This window comes from Mauremys mutica, chromosome 11 (genome assembly GCF_020497125.1).
Source record: "Mauremys mutica isolate MM-2020 ecotype Southern chromosome 11, ASM2049712v1, whole genome shotgun sequence".
NCBI classification, from domain to species: Eukaryota; Metazoa; Chordata; order Testudines; family Geoemydidae; genus Mauremys; species Mauremys mutica.
The window spans coordinates 39,876,154-39,892,658 of NC_059082.1; the positions used below are offsets into that span (position 1 = coordinate 39,876,154).

The following is a 16,505-nucleotide window of genomic DNA, read 5'->3' on the forward strand; positions in this document are numbered from 1 at the left end:
AGCCACCAATGTGATATGGCCATGAAAAAAAATCTAATGCGGTCTTGGGATGCATCAGGCGAGGTATTTCCAGTAGAGATAAGGAGGTGTTAGTACCATTATACAAGGCATTGGTGAGACCTCATCTGGAATATTGTGTGCAGTTCTGGTCTCCCATGTTTTAAGAAGGATGAATTCAAACTGGAACAGGTACAGAAAACGGCTACGAGGATGATTCGTGGAATGGAAAACCTGTCTTACGAAAGGAGACTCAAAGAGCTTGGCTTGTTTAGCCTAACCAAAAGAAGGCTGAGGGGAGATATCATTGTTCTTTATAAATATATCAGAGGGATAAATACCAGGGAGGGAGAGGAATTATTTAAGCTCAGTACTAATGTGGACACAAGAACAAATGGATATAAACTGGCCATCAGGAAGTTTAGACTTGAAATTAGATGAAGGTTTCTAATCATCAGAGGAGTGAAATTCTGGAACAGCCTTCCAAGGGGAGTAGTGGAGGCAAAAGACATATCTGGCTTTAAGACTAAGCTTGATAAGTTTATGGAGGGGATGATATGATGGGATAGCCTAATTTTGGCAATTAATTGATCTTTGACTATTAGCGGTTAATATGCCCTATGGCCTGTGATGGGATACTAGATGGGGCGGATCTGAATTACTACAGAGAATTTTCCTGGGTGTCTGGCTGGTGAGTCTTGCCCACATGCTCCAGGTTCAGCTGATCGCCATATTTGGGATCGGGAAGGAATTTTTCTCTAGGGCAGATTGGCAGAGGCCCTGCAGGTTTTTCGCCTTCCTCTGCAGCGTGGTGGAAGATTCTCTGTATCTTGAAGTCTTTAAACCATGATTTGAGAACTTCAATAGCTCAGACGTAGGTTAGCAATTTATTACAGGAGTGGGTGGGTGAGAGTCTGTGGCCTGCATTGTGCAGGAGGTCAGACTAGACGATCATAATGGTCTCTTCTGACCTTAAAGTTTATGACTTAAGACAGTCCCTGCCCCAGGGAGCTAAAAATCTAAACAGAAGACAAGGGAAAACAGATGGATACAACAAAAGAAGAGCACAGAGAAGCAATGAACCAAAACTGTCCAGCATGGAAAGCAGTGATCACAGCACACCAGCTGCTTAAGAGGTCTTCTCCAGCAGCATTCTTGTGCACTGGAGAGGAGGAGCTTTGAGAGAGCTATTTTCACAAGCTCCTGAGTGGCTGGTTACTGTCATGAAGATCCTGTTTCAAGACAGCTGCTGGTATGTCAGAGATCCTTTCTAAAACTAAGAAAACTGGGAAATCCATACACACACATCCTGTTAGGGTCAGGGTCTACACATAACATATCTGATGCATAACCTCAGATCCCAAATCTGAGTGAATGTTGTTTCCCAGAACAGTGCAGAAGGGATAGTTGAGACAGTGGGATAGTCTGGTTTATTTGTTGTCGTAGGAGTTTGGAGAGAGATTGCTGGAGGGCTGGCATCCTAGCAACAGAGTTACACTTGATCCACACCTCCAACTTATGTCAGTTTAACTACGTCTCTGAGGCATGGAAAATCAGCACCCCTAAGCGACGCAGTTATACCGACCTAAATCCCAGTGTAAACAGTGCTATGTCAATGGTAGGGCTTCTCACGTTTACATAGCTGCCACTTCTCGGGGAAGTGGAGTACCTACACCAACGGGAGACGCTCTCCCATTGCTGTAAGTAGCCTCTACGCTAAGCGCTACAGCAGTGCAGCTGCACCGGAGCAGTGCTGTAAGTGTAGACAAGCCCTAAGGTTGTGGTGTATAGTTATTTGTGCCAGGTACATATATCTTGTTGTAGGAGGAGAGGGCATGTGCTGTTAGAGGGCTTACCTTTTCCTTTCCTTGCTTTTGAGGTTTTGTTATAGGCATGTTATGTGTAGAGCACCCTTAACTGATACACAGAATAGTGTTTTATGTGTTTTGAATAAGAAAAAAGGTGGGAAGAAGGAATGGTTAAGTTGTAAGCAGTTGTTGCCAGCTCAGTGGGAGCAGTATTTCCAGGTCTCTGTAATTGGGAGGAGAGACTGAATGAATGGATTAAATGATAAAAGTTTGGGAAAACCTTGCCTATACGACCTTGGCTGCCCCTACCGTCCCTTCCCTTTGTTTTAGGCTATACACACACTACAGCATAGGTTGGTATAAGTTATGTCGCTCAGGGGTGTGAATAAGCTACCCCCCTGAGTGACGTAAGTTGTACCAACCTAAGCGCTGGTGTGGATGGCACTATGTTAGCAGGAGAGCTTCTCCTGCCAACATAGCTACCGCCACTCGTGGGGGCTGAAGTAAGTTGATGGGAGAGGTCTCTTGCATCTGCTTAGAATGTTTGAACTAGCAACGCTGCAGTGATGCAGCTGCACCACTGTAAGCTCTGTAGTGTAGCCATAGCCTTAGTTGTGAAGAAAGCCAGATGCAGAGAGGTGACCTGGGTGTCCTATCCTTGGAGGCCACTCTTTGCTCTTCTTCCAGCAGGCACTTGCCTACCCAGCCCAACAGTATTCTCCATTAATCATTCCCTCCGAGCCCTTTATTATTTTTGTTTCTTTTCTCTCTCCCCTCTCTACCCCAGTTTGTTTCCATGTCTCTGGTCCTGAAGTGCTTGGTGCTGAGTGCAATACTAGAGAGACAGTCTCATTAGAGTTGTATACAGGGGGACATATGACATCCCATCTGAAAATCATAATAATCTTTATTGCTGCCATATTTAACTGTATTGTATTGAGTTTACCATTTCCCACTCCTAGGTTTCTTATGACATTACTGCTTTCCAAATGTATTTCACCCATTGAATGGCTATGATTTGGATTATTTTCCCCAGATCTATTAGTTGCATTTTTCTGAGCTGAATCTCATTTTGCTCTTTCCTGCCTGTGTTCTTAGTTTCTCTAAGCTCCTTTTGTATTTCTTTTTCTCACTGATGATGGACATTTCCCAGCATTCCCATAAATATCCTGCTGGGAAATAAAGTTACAGGGCTGGGGGGCTGAGCCCTGGAGCTGTAATCTGGACAGATGTTGCAGTGAGGGTTTGGGGTGGGGACAGGGGGAGGTTATAGGGTTATTTTAAACAGGGTGTTCGTGTGATAGGGCCATCAACTTCCCCCCTTCCCTCCAATCTCTTGAGAGACAGGGAAGAAAACAGTACGGTGGGATTGCTTTCTGTTACCTTAGCCTTTCAGTAGGAATTTAGTGCTGGTGCAAGATACCAGCTGGACGGCCCTGGAGCCCCCAGTTTGCTCAGCCAGGACACGCACAGTGTCTTTATCCCCCTCTACCGCCACCTCCAGACTGAACCGAAGGCAAAGCCTCCAAGCGGGAAATTGGAGCTCCACAAGCTGTTGCATCAGGCCTGGTGCACACAGGCAATCGCTGAGTTAACATGAAACAGAGAGCTGGGGATTAGATTGAAGGGGCAGGCTGATGAGCTGGTGCTATCCAATGCCTGCAATGATTTTGAAGCGGCATCAGTTAGCCCCTTACTTTCCATGCCTCAGTGCATGGGCAAAGCCTTACGATTCATGAATTCCATTAACATTCTGCTTTCTGCCTCTTCCAGATCACTACTGAGGGGGTCAGATGAGAGCTAACACCATGCTGTGGTGCCCTCCACTCTTCACTTTTATATTTCCCTCTGGCAGTTGAAGAGAGGCAATGCTTGGTGTTTTGTAATGCAGATTTTTCCCCTCTGCCTTCCAGGTGTATCCACTGTGGAGTTGTCTTTATGTCGCTAGCAATGCTGAAAGCGCACATTCACGAGAAACACTGCGAAGTCTTCCACAAATGTTCTTTTTGTCCAATGGCCTTCAAATCTGCAGACAGTACCACTGCCCATATTACTAGCCAGCACCCAGAAGAGCCTCACAAGACTACTCAGTAAGTGCCCTTAGCATCTGGAAGCATTTACACTGTTTGATGTTTTCCCAGTGTTTTGGGTAAACTGTGTTAGCCACTGGATGGCTCTGGAACTGACATTCTGTCCCACCTCCACCCCCTATCTCTTTCCTTTGCCTGTCAGTGTCAGGCCTGGTCTACACTGAGGGGGAGAGATCGATCTAAGTTACGCAACTTCAGCTACATGAATAACGTAGCTGAAGTCGACATACTTAAATCTAATTACCCCGGTGTCTTCACTGCGGTAAGTTGATGGCTGATGCTCCCCTGTCGACTTCGCCTGCGCCTCTCGCCCTGGTGGAGTACTGGAGTTGACGGGAGAGCGCTCAACAGTTGATTTATCGCGTCTAGACTAGACGCGATAAATCGACCCCCGCTGGATCGATCGCTGCCTGTCGATCCAGCCGGTAATGTAGACAAGCCCTCAGGAGGAGGAGGAGGAAAAACTGCTGCTTTTGCTGTTTGCCAGGGGCTCAGTCTCTGCCAAGCCAAAGTTCCCTGCCCTGAACTCAGAGCCTCCTAAGATTGGGGGTGGAGAGATAGGGAGGGAGCTGAGCAGCTGAAGCGAGGAGTCTCAGCTGCAGCCCCTGCCTGCCCATGAATAAGAATGGCATCTACTGGCAAGGAGCTTGCACTACAACTGCCTCCTCTGGCTTCTGGATGATGGAGGTGCCACTGCCTAAAGAAGCTGGAGAAATTGTCTTGTGTTCTCCACTCTGCAACCTCTTCTTCTCTCCCTCCCCCCCCCAGCCATGGCTGAAAGAGCTTGTGGTGCATGGGTAGGGGGAATCAGGTTGGGTTGAAAGTAACAGGTAGCTGGTGTTCTCTGAATGAATTGCCTCTGTATATCCATGATTACCCCCCCAATCTATGCAGGGCTTAATAGATCCTCTTGTTAGAACACTCAGTATATGCTGGATGCATTCAGCCCCTCCAACTAATTGCTTCAAATGGTTCTGGGGCCTCTGCAGCTTGTTCGGGGTATAACCAAAAAACATTGCTATGTGCAGGCAGCACATTGAAAAAACTCCATTCGCTGATAAGTAACTTCCCTTTCCAAGACTAAATCATAGAGATTTCTTCTATCTAGTGTCTTTTCAAAATAGTTAATAAACTGAGCATGAATTTTATTTTTTTTAAATTGTTCCAGGGTTATCTACAAATGTTCTTGTGAGACTGTCTTTAACAAGAAGAAGCTGCTCCAGGAGCACTTCCAACAGAATGCCAACAAGCTGTTGGTGGGAGTATTTAAGTGTCCGCAGTGTCAATTAGTGTATATGCAGAAACAGCAATTAATGCAGCATGTCAAGGTAGGTAGCTGAATCTGACTTACTGATAGCACAGAGCCCTTTTTTGTGTGTCTGTATACAGGCAGAAGTGACTCTAAGGGCAGGAGATGGAAGGAAGTGGTGGGGTTTTATTTTATGTATGTAATTAATTTTTGCCAGGAGGCATTGTGATGTAAAGTAAAATTTCACTATACAAGTTTGGGTAACACTAGTACATTTCACTTTATTACAAAAATATGTAGTAGTGATGTTATATAATCATAGAAATGTAGGGTTAGAAGGGAACTTGAGGGATCATCAAGTCCAGCCCCCTGTGCTGAGGTAGGAACAAATAAACCTAGACCATCTCTGACAGGTATTTGTCCACTTGTTCTTTAAAACCCCCAGGATGGGGATTCTACAACCTCCCTTTGAAGCCTGTTCCCGTGCTTAACTCTCCTTATAGTTAGTTTTTCCTAATATCTAACCTAAATCTCCCTTGCTGCATATTAAGCCCAATTTACATCCTATTCTGCCTTCAGTGGACATGCAGAACAATTGATCACCATCCTCTTTATAACCGCCTTTAATATATTTGAAGACTCATCAGGTCCCTCCTCAGACTTCTTTTCTCAAGACTAAAAACATGCCCAGTTTTTCAACCTTTCCTTGTTTTCTAAAGCTTTTATCATTTTTGTTGCTCTCCTCTGGAGTCTCCAATTTGTCCACATCTTTCCTAAAGTGTGGCACCCAGAATTGGACACACTACTCCTTCAAGTGCTGGTCCCTTTGTATATTCCACTGTGGGGGTACACATGTGCTCCATGCACCTGAAACTCAGCTTGGAAAAGAGAAGACTAAGGGGGGATATGATAGAGGTATATAAAATCATGAGTGATGTTGAGAAAGTGGATAAGGAAAAGTTATTTACTTATTCCCATAATACAAGAACTAGGGGTCACCAAATGAAATTAATAGGCAGCAGGTTTAAAACAAATAAAAGGAAGTTCTTCTTCATGCAGCGCACAGTCAACTTGTGGAACTCCTTACCTGAGGAGGTTGTGAAGGCTAGGACTATAACAATGTTTAAAAGGGGACTGGATAAATTCATGGTGGCTAAGTCCATAAATGGCTATTAGCTAGGATGGGTAAGAATGGTGTCCTAGCCTCTGTTCGTCAGAGGATGGAGATGGATGGCAGGAGAGAGATCACTTGATCATTGCCTGTTAGGTTCACTCTCTCTGGGGCACCTGGCATTGGCCACTGTCGGTAGACAGTTACTGGGCTAGATGGACCTTTGGTCTGACCTGGTACGCCCGTTCTTATGTTCTTATGAAACTCAAGCTTTTTGCTCACTGTTGGTGGGACTTGGCTTTGGTCTACACCTGTGCTTTTTCTCTCCTCGTGCTCTGGTTTAAGTGGGGCCATACTGCCAGTTCCTTTCTGCCCCAACATGATCTGAGATGAAACCCTCCAGTGTCCCCAGAACTGCCCCTCCAACTCTGAATCTGTAAATATTGTAAAATAAAACCTTTTGTTAATTAAGTATTAGTTTGAGTTATTTTGGTTAGTTAGAATTTGGAACAACTCCCTTCTGCCTCCTTCTACTCCCTCCCACCCCAGGTATGGAATGCAGATTATGCCCAGGAATCTGACCTTCAAGAACAGCATTTCCTGCCCCAATTCATCTTGGTAAACAACGACCTTGAGGGGAGCCTCTTCTGTCTTGGAAAAGCTCATACCTGAATGCCATATCTTTTGCTCCTTTCCGACTCAACCGGAGTTCAGATGTAGGAGACATCTAATGGAGAATACTATGAAGCGTCAGTTCAATCCAGACCAGGCAAACACCATCTTGTATACTGGGCAAGGCCTAGCTCTCGCACATCTAATACAGAGGCAAGGAAGGGTAGCGCCAAGACTTTTCCCGGGCTTACTTTCAGGGAGGGAGCACTTTCAGAAGCCTAAAGAGAAGTCCCACTCTAAGAGGAGGGCTGCGAACCCGACACCTTCTAAATCAGGTGACACTTCACATCTGGTTCCAGGAGGCTCAAGAGCCCATAGGGGTCATGGTAATAACCCGGAGGTTCCAAAAAATAAGGATGCCTCTGCATTGGCACTGTTGACAGGAGTAGAACCATTGGTACCGAGCGAGGAGAGACACGAGCCAAGGCTTGGACAACCATCAGTTGCAAGGGACACCTGAGAACCTCATGCTCCATTTTTATCCACATGCTTTCATAATGAAACACTGTTTTCCAAGGTCCTTTCCATGCCAACTTCAAAGGAACACAAGGAGAAGACTCTTCACACCGATGACTGGCAATAGGTACATCACTTCAGAGAATATCATCCTTCTAGATCCAGAACATTGCCTACTATTGGGCCTGGTCCTTACAGGGTAGATTCTGACACCATTGGTCCATGAATGCTACGAGAGAAGTTCTTCCTACCAGTTGGGGTATTTCTACAATGATGGTTCTGGCAGCACAGCCACTGGAACTGGAGCCCACATTTTCCTCTTCTGGGGAATTTGACATGGGGGAAGAACTGACATCGCTTCCATTAAGAGATATCATCCCAGATAGAAGGTTCTGGATCCTCTAGGCCAGGGATCGGCAACCTTTGGCATGTGGCCCATCAGGGAAATTCACTGGCGGGCCGGGACGGTTTGTTTCCGTCCACAGGTTCGGCCGATCGTGGCTCCCTCTGGCCATGGTTCACCGTTCCAGGCCAATGAGGGCTGCGGGAAGCAGCATGGGCCGAGGGATGTGCTGGCTGCTGCTTCCCGCAGCTCCCATTGTCCTGGAATGGCGAATTGCGGCCAGTGGGAGCTGCAGTAGGCCGAACCTGCAGACGCTGCAGGTAAATAAACCATCCCGGCCCACCAGCGGATTTCCCTGGCAGGCTGCATGCCAATCCCTGCTCTAGGCCCTGTTGTGACCTCCTAAGATGCAGTACCCTTCCCCCCCAGGACTGTTTTTAAACTATGCCTTGAAGATCTTCTCAAACCTATATTGGATCCCTCTCACTGGTTTTACAAGGGACTATGGGATCCATACTACAATATCCTGAATCTCACCATCCATCCTTCCCTTTCTTCCCCCCAGAGATCAGCCAGAGCTCCCTCAGCAGCCCATGGAAGGGGAGGAGGAAGAACCAGATCTAGCAGTACTACCAGTCCCAACAAGAGTATCATCATCTCCATAGATTCCAAGGCCAGAAGGGACCATTGTGCGCATCTTGTCTGATCTTCTGTATAACACAGGCCATAGAATTTCCCCAAAATAATTCCTAGATCAATCTTTTAGAAAAACATCCAATCTTGATTTTAAAACTGTCAGTGATGGAGAATCCACCATGACTCTTGATGTGTTGTTCCAATGGTTAGTTACTCTCGCTGTTTAAAATTTACACCTTATTTCAAGGTTGAATTTGTCTAGCTTAAACTTCCAGCCATTGGATCATGTTAGAGCTTTTTCTGCAAGATTGAAGTGCTTGTTATTAAATAATTGTTCCCCACATAGGTGCTCAGAGACTGTAATCAAGTCACCTCTTAATCTTCTCTTTGTCAAGATAGATAGACTCAAGGAATTCAATCACTACAAAGCAGGCTTTCTATTGCCTTAATCATTCTTGTGGCTCTTCTCTGAACCCTCTCCAACTTATTAACATCCTTCTTAAATGTGGGCACCAGAACTGGACACAGTATTCCAGCAGCTTTTGAACCAGTGCCAAACACAGAAGTAAAATAACCTTTCTATTCCTACTTCAGATTCCCCTCTATCTAGCCCATGTTTGCATTAGCTATTTGGCCACACCATCACACTGGGAGCATCACACTGGTTCAGTTGATTATCCACCACAAACCCAAATCTTTTTCAGAGTCACTGCTTCCCATTCTGTAAATATGGCCTACATTCATTGCTCCTAGATGTGTACATTTATATTCAGCCATATTACAATGCATATTGTTTGGTTGCACCCAGTTTACAAGGGGATCCAGATCATTCTGAATCAGTGACATGTCCTCTTCATTATTTACCACTCTGCCGATTTTTGTGTCATCTGCAAACGTTATCAGTGATTATTTAATTTTCTTCCAGGTCACTGATAAAAATATGAAGTAATATAGGGCCAATAACCGAACCCTGTATGACCCCACTGGAATGCTTTATGACAGTTCCCTGTTTACAATTACTTCTCCCACAAAGTCCAGAGTGCTTGGTTCTTCTTGTCTTAGATAAAAGACAACTTGAGGTTCTTTGCCCTTCTCTTTTATAGTCCAGTGCACCTTTGAAATGGATTCTTCTGAAAGTTACCCCCCAAAATAAAGTTAATTCAAGCTGTGAGGAAGGAGATTGAGTCTCATGATGAAGGAAATTCCATGCTGGTTTCTTCCCCAGCTGGTGTTTGCTAAAATGCAAATTGATCTGTTCTTGCAATCTCTTCCCCCTGCAATGAAGCTGAGTGGTTATCTCCTCCCCTTGTTGACTTCATGGTTTTGTTTACCTTTTATGTAAATACATTCCCATTGTCTCTCAATGTACCTTCAAGGTGGCAGAATCACATTTGTTTATCTAGGGTGGGGTAACTTCAGCCTTGCCTGGCAGAGACACTTTAAGAATGTAATTCCCAATATGTTTGTAATTTTGAATTTGTCCTCTGTACATACACCACACAGTAATATTAATAAGTACCGTATATACTCGTTCATAAGCCGAATATTTTTGGTAAAAAAGTGATACAGCAAAGAGCGGGGGTTGGCTTATAAATGGGTCTACACCAAAACGTGATGATTTTAAGCTCTATGGAATCATTGAATTGAATATCTAATACATTGTTGTTTTGTTTACCTGGAGCGTTCACAGGCATGGAGCCTCTCAGCTCCCTGTGGCCGTGGTTTGCCATTCCCAGCCAATGGAGCTGAGGGCCTCTGTGCCTGTGAATGCTCCAGGTAAACAAAACGTCCAGGCCCGCTAGAGGCTTACCCTAACGAGCCAGGAGCCAAAGTTTGCCCACCCCTGAAATATAGAGTTGGCTTATGAAAGGGTCATACCGTTTTTGCTATTTTTACCTAACTGTCTTGGGGGGTCGGCTTATAAACGAACGGGCTAATGAATGAGTATATACAACGTTATTAGCTTCCTATTGCTATATTACATGACTCCTTTTAAATATAGGTAATGATATTAATGAGTTGGGGTACACTGAACTGGTCAGGTCAGCTGAAATTCACTACCAGATATGTGAGTCCCTAGCCCTCTTGCACGAGGATGCTGTTAGGATCACAGTCATGAGAAAACAGGAAATCCAAGATAAAGTGCGCCAGAGGGGCGCAAGGTCAGGACTCCAAAGAGGATGCCTTTCTAATCTTGTCGGCAGGACCGTTAAGGTATGCCTTTCCCACCATTCCTCTCTTATCTCAAGCCCTCCGGAAGATTCTGCAGAATAGGGCAGTGGTCATCCTTCTTGTTCCCAGATGCCTACACAGTATTGGTTCCCCAACTTTCTCCAGCCATCAGCACATCCACCCATCAGTATCCAATCTTTCCCAGACTCTTGACACAGACAGGACAGGGGCAAGATCAGACATCCTAATCTGGAGTCTCTCTACCTCAAGGATTGGTACTTAGATGGGCATTGAACCTACAGCAGACATGTTCAATAGCAATTCAAGCCATCTTTAATAATTGCAGGAAAGAATCCACCAAAAATTCTGCTTAGCTAAGCAGAGATTTTCTATTTGGGTTCAGCATCAACAGATGTCTCCAGAAGAGCTGGACACTCCCACTATTCTAGACTATCTGCTAACCCTGAAGACCTCAGGTCTTTCCCTTAGCTTCCTATGATTGCACTTAGCGGCAGTTAGTGCCTGCCACTTCCCTTGATAACTATTCATTTTCACCCATCCAGCAACTGTACATTTTCTAAAGCATCACATTTAGAATCTTCCCTCCTGAAACTAAATGTGCTCCCACATGGGATCTTAACTTGGTCCTCTCAGCATTAAGCGAGTAACTGTTTGAACCATTGCTGACATGTTTGCTGTCCTATCTATCTATGAAAGTCTCCCTTCTAGTGGCCATCAGGTCACCTAGAAGGGTTGGAGAACTAGGAGACCTTATGGCTGCTCCAGCTTACACAATTTTCCGTAAGGAAAAGGTTCATTGAGATTACACCCAGAATTCATCAGCCTTTCATCTAAACCAGACAATATACCTCTCTTTGCCAAGCCACTTGTGACTAATGAAGGGAGGAGAAGAGACTTTTTCCCTGGGTGTGTGCTGGGCATTGGCATTTACTTACAAAGAACAAATTCATTTAGAAAATTGCCTGGATTGGCAGAATGGTTGAAGGGACAAGCAATCTCTTCTCAGAGATTTTCCATGTGGATTTCAAGCTGTATTCTGCTCATCAGTCAGCTGATACCCCTCCCCTTCAGGTGTGAGGGCCCACTCTACCAGAGTTAAGGCAGCTTCCCTAGCCTCACTTCATGAAGTGTGACTCATTGATATCTGTAAGGCAACAGTATGGAGCTCTGTACATGCCTTCACAAGACATTATGCACTATCCAAGCCTGTGCAGCTGATGCATCCTTTCGATCGGTGGTCTTTGAGTCATCAGTACCACGTAGGTTCTCACACCCTTCTCCTCAATGGGCTCTGCTTGTCAGTCATCCACAGTGGAATACACATAGGGAAAGGCATTCACAGAAGCAGCATTATTTACCTTTTACAGCAAGTGGAGTTTGAGTTCTGTGATCACTATCTGTATTCCACTAAAAGAACAGGAGTGCTTGTGGCACTACCCGCCCTTCTTTCTCTCTGCTTCAGATTCTGTACTTATTACTTGTGGTAGAGAAAGAACCTCTTGGCTGTTGGTTCACATCACCCCTTCTGCCCTCAGTCCAGAGCATGAGGCGAGGAGGAGTGGGGGTATAGACTAAAGCTATGTCTACACTACACAACTTTTAGCAACACAACTGTGCTGTTACAGCCATGCTGCCAAAAGGCATGCAGGGTAGCCACTGTTTGTCGGCAGGAGAGAGCTCTCTTCTCGACAAAAACTTCCACCCCCAATGAGAAGCATTAGCATTGTTGGCAAGAGAGCGCTCCTGCTGACAAAGCGCTATTCACACCAGCGCTTGTCGTCAACAAAACTTTTGTTTTTGTGTTTATTTAACACCTCCTGAACAACAAAAAGTTTTGCCTTTTGCTTGCCAGTATAGACAAAGCCTAACAGACACTGCATGCAAAAATCTTCCTGTCTTAGGTGCATGGAAGACATGCATACCCTCACAGTAGAATACTACCCAGGGACCACACATCTCAAAGAACTCCAGTTACTAGACAAGATTGGTAACCTCTCTTTTTACAGCACTGACATTTTTAGGTAGATCAGGTAATGATACAGCCAGGTACCTCATCTGTTGTTTGTTCTATCTATTGAGACAAGGTATTTTTAAAAAAAAAAAAAAAAAAAAAAAAAGGTTTGTGGTTGGGGCAGTTGATTTATATTGAAGCAAAAAAAAGTGTAAATGTTTTAAATGCTTCATGTGTAACTAAGAGGGAAGATTTTAAAAGCTAATGAGGACAGATTGAAAAGTGGGAAACCTATTCCATTTAGAAACATCTGTTTCTACTGGTATTGCATATTTTCTGTGATTATGTCCCTTGTACATTACATTTACATAAAAAGAAGGGGTTTGGTCGTCATATTTTGTATGTATTGGTTCATCACATTACATGGGGAATGGCAAATCCCCAGACCCATAATGCACCTGGCAAGTTGTTCAAGGTTGTTCATACTGTATGGCAGTGGTTCTCAAACTTTTTTTTCCGCAGACCACTTGAAAATTGCTGAGGGTCTCGGCAGACCACTTAATGATCTTTCCAAATGTTGTTTGTACTGTTAGCTAACTATTGTAAAGTGCTTTTGCTTGCTGATTAGATAATGGAATCAATTTTTTAAGACCTTTTGTGCCTTTGAATGAATGATTAAAGCACAAGACTGGGAGTTATGAGTTCCGGGTTCTTTTACTGGCTCTGCACTCTAGTCACTGCACTTCTATGTGCCTGAATTTTCTCATATTAAAAATGGTATAACAACACTGACCTATCTAGCAGGGTAGTGGGGATTAATATATTCATGTTCGTAAGGCATGTTAAAGATCTGAAGATGGGGATCCAAATATAGAAGCGTTGGATTATCATAAATTATTAGCAATGCTACTCGAACAACTCTTCTGTCAGACAGATCTTTCTAGCCTATTTCAGGGGCAGAAGCTTGGTGGGGATTTAGGAGCACCTCAGTGCTATGTTATTTGAACTGTATTTGATTCTGATGCTCAATTCCCTTATTATTAATCAGGCTGTTCATGGGGTCCCCCCATATCCTGAGGATGTCTCTAACCTTCGACCGAAGCCTCAGACAACATCCAGCAGTCAAGTTCTTACGCCACCAAAGGAGTTGTCAGTAGCCAATGGTACTTCCCATACCACTTTGCCAAGGAAGGACACAAGAGTGGAACACAACTCAGAATCAAAACCCATCTTAAAAAGTGTTGGTTGGACTTGTAGGGAGTGTTCACAATGGAACCCTGATCGGGAAAACTATGTGTCCCATATGAAGAAAATCCATGGAAAGGTAAGGAGCCAAATGAAACCTGTTATAGAATCATAGAACTGGAAGGGTCCTCAAGAGGTCATCTAATCCAGTCCCTTGCACTCATGGCAGGACTAAGTATTTCAGGCATGTTTCTTCCTATTTATAAGCTTTTGGCAATAGAACTACTAGTCATTAATATTTCGATCAAATAGAAACCCGGTAGCTGTTGGAGTGAGAGCATAGCCAGAAACAAAACATTGACCTGACCTGCTGCAAGCATATTGGGTCTTCTGAAAGGTTGCCAACCCCTGGTATAAATGATACTATTCAAGAAGTGGTGTGCCGAGTCTTCATTTATTCACTCTGATTTAAGGTTTCGCGTGCCAGTAATACATTTTAATGTTTTTAGAAGGTCTCTTTCTATAAGTCTATAATATATAACTAAACTACTGTTGTATGTAAAGTAAATAAGGTTTTTAAAATGTTTAAGAAGCTTCATTTAAAATTAAATTAAAATGCAGATCTCCTGGACCAGTGGCCAGGACCTGTGCAGTGTGAGTGCCACTGAAAGTCAGCGCGAGTGCCGCCTTCAGCACCCGTGCCATAGGTTGCCTACCCCTGATTTATACTTTGGCACATCACCCTTTCCTCTGCTCCTTCCCTCACTGCATGTCACATCCAATTTCCTTTTCCACATACTTTGGTAAGTGAATGGAGAGCTGTATCTGTTCCCAGTCACTGGTATGACAGCTACACTGGCTGGGATTCCAGGTTTTGTATTGATTGCTGTTGGATTGTGTTTGTGGTTTCCCTCAGCAGCTGCCAATACTCTTCGCTTAGCACTGTGAACTGGCCATAACAATAGCAGTTCCACTCTGTTAACCAACTCAGCACAACATAGATAGCAATTTGAGTAAAAGTAATTGGAAGCAGCATTGTAGTTTAGATGGAGACTGGACTCCATCGATATATGCATTTAAAGATGAAGGGGAAAAGGCACTTCCTCGATATGATATTTTATTATTTGCTAAATAGTATGGGGAATTGTCTGCTGTTAGGTATCTAACCCTGAGAGACTGTTGTAATGAATTTGTGCAAGATGCAGAGGGAGGTTGCTGTAGGAACCATAAATCTGAATTTTCTGACTTTTGTATGCCTAAAATCGTGTGTTGCATTGACATGGGTTTTTGCACAGATTGGTGTCAGAATGGGCTTTTCAGGGCTAGCACCAGCTCATTGACAAAACATAGGCCAGGTTTTCGTGTACAGCCAAACTCTTAATACCTCAGGGTAAATGTACTGAGTCATTAATGTGTTGAGTCACACGTAACTGGAGCCCTGTGAACAGCAGCCATGAAAGTCTGAATTGTCCCATTTCATAAATACAAGAAGGGGAAAGATGGGAGTGGTAGATTATCCTATTTGATAAACACAGTGTGGGGAATGAAAGTACTCGTTAAGTACTGAAGATTTTTTATTTTTTTATTTTTTATTTTTTTTAAAGAAATGAGCTATTGCATGTATGTGATGAGATTTAACTCTGGCAAATGCAGATGATAACAAGGGTGTAATCCCATTTACACCGTGAAGGATGCCAGATAGAAAACAAACATATAGAGGGATTTGGCGTCATTAATTAATATGGCTCATAGTGTGATGCTAATGCTACCTAGGGCCTGCTGTTTTTCCAGGTGCTGCTGTTGGGAGAAGAAAATGGGTAGGTGGTTTTGAGTCTTGCCAGTGCCTACTTTCATACCCTGCTCTGAGAAGGGAGGAGACAGGAGAAGGTGGTACTTAGTACTTCTCCCCTCCCAGCATTAGCACAAAGGGCTGGTGGGGACCAGAGAAGTACATAGTTGTGAGAGGACTGGGTGTAGGATGGGCACAGGAGTGCAGTGGTGGTCAGTGGATTAATTTAATGTAGGATCCTATAGTGAAGTCAGCCTCTTTTTCTGTCAAGGACCTTTTCTCCTGACTCCAAGGTGGCTGTCTCGGCTTGCAGATAATGGTCTCCTATCCCTACAGGTCTTCTAGTTACACCAGATCTTCCTCTTTCAGCAGTAAGGGCGGTCTTCTGTTCTTAAGGAGGAAACTGTAATCCGTTCATCCTCATGCTCCTGAAGAGAGAGGGAGTTTCTTCCGGTCACCAAGAAGTGAAGAGAATTAGATCAGTACCCAGTAGCAGAATTAATTAATTATACATTATTATTTTTTTTAAAAAGAGCAAGATTGTTCTCGAGCTGCTTCCGATCTTTACCTGTTTAAAGTTGAGATCAATGAGGACAGCCCACTTTCAGGCTGGCTAATTTGGAGATCCCAAAAATCTTGAAATTGTTCTTTTGAGGTACCTCAGTTAAAGGGATTTCTCTCTGGGGGTAGGCACTGTGCTGCTCCCTTGCTATTCACCCCTTCATTTGAGTAAGTAGACAAAAGAAGCTAGCTGGCTTCTGTTGTTAAAAGATGTTTCTGTTCTTCTGCTAGTCTGTGAAGAGATATCCCTGTCGGCAGTGTGAGCATTCGTTCAACGACTTCAGCAGTCTGGGCAGACACATTCGCAATAATCATGACACAGCAAAGAAAGTTTATACTTGCTGGTGAGTACTCAACACTGCTTTCCAAGCTTTCCCACAGATTAGTCCATCTTTCATGTTTAAAAGCCCTTTGTAATAGATCATGTCTGCTCCTGTCTACTCTAGAATGTAAATTACATAAGA

The 16,505-nt window shown here is 44.0% G+C and overlaps 1 protein-coding gene across 4 annotated transcripts in view; it reads left to right on the forward strand.

Annotated features, from left to right (window-relative positions):
- Positions 1-16,505, forward strand: part of ZNF592 (zinc finger protein 592) — a 96,482-nt gene that overhangs the window by 66,700 nt on the left and 13,277 nt on the right. For all 4 annotated transcript variants that reach the window (XM_044980815.1, XM_044980817.1, XM_044980814.1 and 1 more), the window contains 4 exons: positions 3,719-3,895; positions 5,064-5,223; positions 13,555-13,830; positions 16,273-16,385. In XM_044980815.1, the coding sequence (XP_044836750.1) occupies positions 3,719-3,895; positions 5,064-5,223; positions 13,555-13,830; positions 16,273-16,385 (726 nt within the window). The remainder of the gene's footprint in view (positions 1-3,718; positions 3,896-5,063; positions 5,224-13,554; positions 13,831-16,272; positions 16,386-16,505) is intronic.